General features: G+C 38.0%; 1 protein-coding gene across 2 annotated transcripts; it reads right to left on the bottom strand.

Annotated features, from left to right (window-relative positions):
• Positions 1–337: 337 nt before the first annotated feature.
• Positions 338–4603, bottom strand: cdv3 (carnitine deficiency-associated gene expressed in ventricle 3). 2 transcript variants are annotated; one of them, XM_041968482.1, is made up of 5 exons: positions 4153–4603; positions 3383–3456; positions 1933–2066; positions 1533–1695; positions 338–1442 (listed from the first exon to the last, which is right to left on the bottom strand). In XM_041968482.1, exons 1-5 carry the CDS (start codon positions 4336–4338, stop codon positions 1316–1318), a joined length of 684 nt encoding a protein of 227 aa, XP_041824416.1. In that variant the 5' UTR covers positions 4339–4603; the 3' UTR covers positions 338–1315. The 2 variants fall into 2 exon arrangements, with proteins under 2 accessions (XP_041824416.1, XP_041824415.1); XM_041968481.1 differs by having other exon boundaries at positions 3383–3459; positions 4153–4601.
• Between the last annotated feature and the right edge of the window lie 1195 nt (positions 4604–5798).

The following is a 5798-nucleotide window of genomic DNA, read 5'->3' as shown; positions in this document are numbered from 1 at the left end:
GTTCCATCAGGTTCTGTTTGGTAGCAGTATGCATACAGCAAAGTAATCGCTGGAACTCTCTTGAGACGCAGTTATGGCGAGTTACCTGTTCTACACATCAAAATGAGGGCGAAGACAAGTGGATTACCTCAGGGAGGAGACAAGAAACAAGTGAGGTTTGAAATTACCTTTTTACAACTAAAAAAATTGAAGTAAATATGGGCAAACAACTGCAACAGATATGCTTTTAAAGTAGTCTCCCCATTCATGTGATATTTGTGACAAACCAAACTGCATTTGTTACCAAATGCCTGCTGTTTGATTAGAAACAGACTTTAATTTATCTTATGATTTTTTATGTTTGAAAAAGGAAGCAAAAAACAAACAAAAAAAAAAAACAAAACAAAAAAAATCATACAGTGGATATGATAGAAAGCTAGTTGTAATCATCTGGAAAACTATAACAGCACTACATTCCTGAACAGAAGTTTTTCTCTTTTGTAGGATTTGCTTTTCACAAAGTGGTGAGATCCAGAGTGTGTATGAGACCACACCTCAGATGACGCCATTGGTAAGGCCACTTTATATAGAAATTCTAAATGAACATTCTAAAACAAAGCTTCAGATTTCTAAGTTAAAGAGCCTGATGGTCGGCTTGTATTGGGGGAGTGGGGGGATTAGTGAGAAAAAGAAGAAAAAGAGAGAGGAAAAAAAAAAGAAAAGAAAGAAAGACAGGAAAAAAAGAGCTCAGTCCATGTGGTCACCACCAGCTTTGCTGCCGAGGTAGTATTCCCACTCCAGACATCCCAATCGCAACTCAAAAAGCACACCTCAAAATAACCATGTGCGACTGGTTTATAATGATCTTGCAAAAAAATAGATATTTTCACAGAAGTTTGTAAAATCATCTTGCCTAAATTCATCTTCCATCCTCTGTGGCTTTGTCAAAGCAAGTTGAAGTCCAGAGAGAAGTTGCGCCACACAACTGCTGCTCTGAGTACAATCCACAAAGGACAACTACGTTGCCTTTTTTTTTTTGTTGCTGCTGCAGTGTTGTACGTTTGGGTGTATTTTGCCAATTCCTTTTCAGTTCAACAGCCCCTTCAGATGCAGTCCTTCAGTTCTGCCAACCAAATGTGTTATATGTGTTATTTAAAGGGAGTGTCACTGCAGAGGTGTTGTGTATGACTGTGTGTGTTTGTGTGAGTGACCAGTGTAGTTGTGGTGGCAGCAGGAGCTCTGTCAGGACTACAGTCCACACAGCTGGAGTTCAGCCTCCTTTAAAGGGACTGAGCAGGACCACACTGGAGGGGTCAGGGGACGGAGGGCAGTGGCTCTACTTGTCCCCCAGAATGGCATACTGGTTGTCGAGCTGCAAATGCTGCATAGAAGTGCCGCTTGTCTCCTCTCTACCACGGGTCTTGTGTTTCACAACCTCAAAGGTCTTCTCCATTTCTCTGTCTCTGAAACAAACATGTACCACATTAGTCTAGCTGAAACAAGACAACCCTTTGAACAGGTTGAGGTAATCTTCTCACATGAATTTAACTTACTTGCGTGTTTCGACGTGCTTGGCAGATGCCAGTAAGGAGGGGAACTGAGCATCACTGAAGATCTCAGGAGGGCCTTGGCTGGGGCCTCGTTTGCTGGAAGTGAGTCTGGCTCCCGGAGGACGATACACACCAGCAGGCTTCGCCTCAGGCACCTCTACGTCCTCTGTGAGAAGAAAACATCTGTTACCAATCAATGACAATCATTTATCACTATCTTCTATTGCAACACATTATCAAAGAAAACAAAAAACAATTAGTTTGGATGTTCTTTATTATGTTCTATAATTTCAATAATGATTCTACCAGAATATTTTTAGATAACAATCCAGCAATTTTCAGGCTTTTTTTGTATTTTCTGAACAGCCCGGTCAGATCAGGCTACTCAAATCCGTTTACTCACCTACAGGTGGAGCGGGAGGAGGTGCGGCACCAGACTTGTTCCAGGGACCAGAAACTTTGTCTCCACTAACCAGAATGATCTCTCCATCCTCTCCTACCTCCTCCTTCTCATACTCCTCTTCCTCCTTTTCATCACTGGAACAACAAGTTCAGCAAAATGAATAAAACTGTTAAATAAAAGCCTATAAAGTGAGGCTGCACATATTTTAATTGCCAAGCATGTAGTGACAACTCAGTAATAGGACAATACCATCAATCTTGTCTCCAGAGAGACTTGGACATGCTGCTCTGTCTTGGACTGTAGCTGGTTATAATAATCAGCTAAATTTATGGATAAATTTTATGGAGTCCTTGTTCTGCTCTGCAGCCTATGTGAACTTGGAGTACAGTCAGACAAACCAGAGCTCATTTTGCTGCAAGTTATGGTTGCAGTGGCCCTCCAGTTTACAGCTGATCACATAAGAACTACTATCCTCAGCTGCAAACAAAGATGGTGGAGCTGCAGGCTGAGCATGGGATAAGAGATTCACTAAATGACACCAAGAACTGTCCCATCGTTAACATAGCTAGGGGAAGCTAGGAGGCAGGAAAGGCTGACAGCGGCTAACTGGGTAGTAACCACAAAACCTATTGATCTATTCCTGGTGGTTTCCCAGGAATAGATCTATATCAACATACATATTTTGGACCAATTTTAAAACATTAAAGAGGTAGACAACACAAATTTTAGCAACCATTACACAAAATCTGAGTTTTTTTCCCTGGATACAGTCTATTTGTAAAACACTGTTATATGTTCTGTGTGACTGTTTCAAAGATAAATTTACACAAATCTGCTTCAGCTTGTCTCCATCTGTGCTTTTCGACCAACTTTGTCCCGTTTAAATTCACACTAGAGTGACTGTCATCTAGCAATATTCCCAATATCTGTAATAGCAGGTTAATTAAATTCTGAGATTGTGGTTATACTCACATCATCATAAGGTAAGTGTTTGCGTTTGAGTTACCATTATACTGATGGTATATGTTGAGTCTTGTGTATCTTTGACTAGCTTGGCTGCCCTTTCACTACTCATAAGGTTTTCTATTTAAAAGAAAAAGAAAAAACTACAATATTTGATATCATGAAAGCAAAATAAAGTTTATACTTCACTTTCACTTTATTAATGGCCAAGTCATATGAATATTTAAATAGTAAAGTTATTGAGAATATAACAACTATGCTTCCTTCAAGCCCTACATCATTAAAATGTGATCTGGAACTTGACTAACTGTATTACTACACACAGTAGTAGCTTCAGAAAGACAATTTGAACTACAAGGGAGCTTTATGTCTTGCAAGTGCTGCTGAAGACTAGGTTACCTACCTACCTACAGTTAAAAGATTATTTTTTACTAGAAACAGAATAAGGCTGAGGTGTAAATGTCAGTAACACTTGATTTGTTCTCACCTTATCTGTAAAGCCTGGAGCCTAAGCCCGGTGTAATCCACTTCTTTCTGCTCAAACTCTTTCCATTCCTCGTCCTCCTAGGTAGAAGGAAACATTACTCCATGCATATTACAGTTAAAGTACCTCACAACTGTCCAGTTTGGCAATAGGCCATGTGGAAATACATTTCTGGACAATAGTACAAAGTAATAGATAAACAGGCCCTAACATTTTCAGTTAACAGCACAAAGGTGTGTAACAAATAGTCTAACCTTCTAACAAATAACTTAGCTTTGTCACTAAAACATGTCTAGTGAGAAAGCTAGGTGGAAGCTGACGAAACCGGTCAAATTTTAAATGGGGTGGGAGCTTGTTGGACTGTCGTGGTGCACAGTGGAATGGCGGTTTCCTCGAAAAAAATTACATATTAAAGAATAAGTGACACTACATTATTTAAATATAATAACCCTAAAGAGGGGATGCGCTAACAGATTGTTCAAATTAAGACAAGCTTAAGACACACGTTGGGTCGAATGTTACCCCATTAAAATGTGTGCAAGTGGCAACCATATGCTAGCTAGCAACCGGCATTTTCTTTCGTCTTGTTAAAATACACACCCATGGCGTTCATAATTCCCAGATATGCACACCTCTGAAAACCACGTCAGCTCGCTATTAACACATCTAGCCGCACTGATTACAATCTGCATACAAAATTTAGCATGACATCGGTATCTGTTAAATACGCTTATAAGGCTTTTAAAAAGTTACAGGAGAGTAGCGTAGCTTACCTTATCAACGTGAGCGTCTTGGTTCTCATTTTTCGTAGACTTCTCCTTCTCTTTCTTAGTCTTTTTCAGCACTGCTGCCGTGGGTGCGGCGACGGATTCCTTTCCCTTCCCCTTCTCTTTCTTCTTCTTTTTATCCCGCTTGGCAAAGAAATCGTCCAGGCTTTTCTCTGATGATACATCCGCCATTTTCACAGAACGTTAACAACCGTTAGTTAGCTAACCGAGCAATGACAAATGAGAAAATCTGCTCCCGGCAAGTGAAGACAACTACTGAGACAACCAGAAGAGATTATGTCGCTCCACTTTCAGACAGTTTAACTTCTGTTACAAGCTGATAAAAACGTCCGCACTGATTCCCGGTCTGAATCGTTAACTATCCTGTCAACCATGCCATGCACGGGTTATTTGACAAACCTGTGCCGTCTCCCGGAAACACTTCTATTCTGAACCGGATGTGTTATGTGGAGAGAGGAAGCGATAAAGAAAAGTAGAAAAGGCCTGTTTTATTTATTTATTCATTTATTTATTTATTTATTTACAAGTTACTAGCTATTAAAAACGTAAAAATTAAAATAAATTTAGTATATGTCTTTGGCACATTTTTTATAAGCGTAAACCTTTATAGCCCTATAACTGCAACCCACATTAACTTATTCCAGTCTGGAATAAAGGGAAAACTGTAGAAAAAAACAAAAACATATTAGTGGGTTTTCTGAATGGTAAGCTTAAAAAACAGAAAAAATAAATCAATTTAAACTTCATATTACAATAGCATTAAAATAGAATACAATTTTTAAAATTATTAGTCCACTGAATAATATCTATAAGACAATTATTTCTATACAGAAAAAAATGGATTATTTAATTTTTTTATTGTTTTTATTTTGTAAACTTTTAGGGTTTCAAATCAACTAGCATGTATAATTAGGAAAAATAAATAAATATATAAATAAAAGAATTTCAGTGTCAGTAAGTACTAGTTTTTTTTGGCATTCTTGGCAGACTTTTTAAAAGACCACATATTAATAGGATCATAACAATTTAGTTACAGAACAAAAACGCATGTGAGTTTTTTTTAGAAAGGAGGGTAAACCACAAATTACACTCTTAAGAATATGTCAAAACTGCAACAAGTCAGTTTCACTGAAAAAAAAAACTTAATTAATTAATTTTTAATGGATACAACTTTGAGCTACAGTGTATTTAAACCAAATTAGCTAACCACATGCCCTTTTATTAATCTTTTAAGTTGTTGCTATGGCATTAAAAGGTCAGTAATCTTTTGATCTGTCACGTTTTACCAGATTGAAGCAGGCCTACAAATCTGAAAGTAACACATGTTAAATAAGCCTCTCATCAGCAGTAAAGCAAACTTGTAAACAAAATATTTAACTAACATCACATACCAGGAGCCAGAGAGAGTCACATGACCAGATGCAGCACTGGTGCACAAAGAGAAAATTCCAGCTCCCTTCATCAATGGATGTGCTGTGGTCGGCAATACTGTTTATGTTGCTATTGTTATTTAGTAAACCAACAGTTATGATGCACATATAGACTTAGTGCATTATTGTTTTGGACTAGTAAAGTTAATCTCTTATGAAAAACTACTTGGAAAATAAATCAGACACAGAGGCGTAATCATG

Source organism: Melanotaenia boesemani, chromosome 18, assembly GCF_017639745.1.
Source record: "Melanotaenia boesemani isolate fMelBoe1 chromosome 18, fMelBoe1.pri, whole genome shotgun sequence".
Lineage (NCBI taxonomy): Eukaryota > Metazoa > Chordata > Actinopteri > Atheriniformes > Melanotaeniidae > Melanotaenia > Melanotaenia boesemani.
Note: the sequence above shows the minus strand (reverse complement) of the source record. Positions and strands in the feature narration are given on the sequence as shown.

What these genes read in the sequence shown, in the direction of transcription:
- cdv3 (XM_041968481.1), bottom strand. Translation starts at nt 4,338, where the DNA reads ATGGCGGATGTATCATCAGAGAAAAGCCTGGACGATTTCTTTGCCAAG. An exon ending in CTCCAGGCTTTACAGATAAG is followed by an intron (nt 2,067 to 3,382) that starts GTGAGAACAAAT and finishes TTGTTGTTCCAG; the next exon opens with TGATGAAAAGGAGGAAGAGG. An exon ending in AAGCACGTCGAAACACGCAA is followed by an intron (nt 1,443 to 1,532) that starts GTAAGTTAAATT and finishes TGTTTGTTTCAG; the next exon opens with AGACAGAGAAATGGAGAAGA.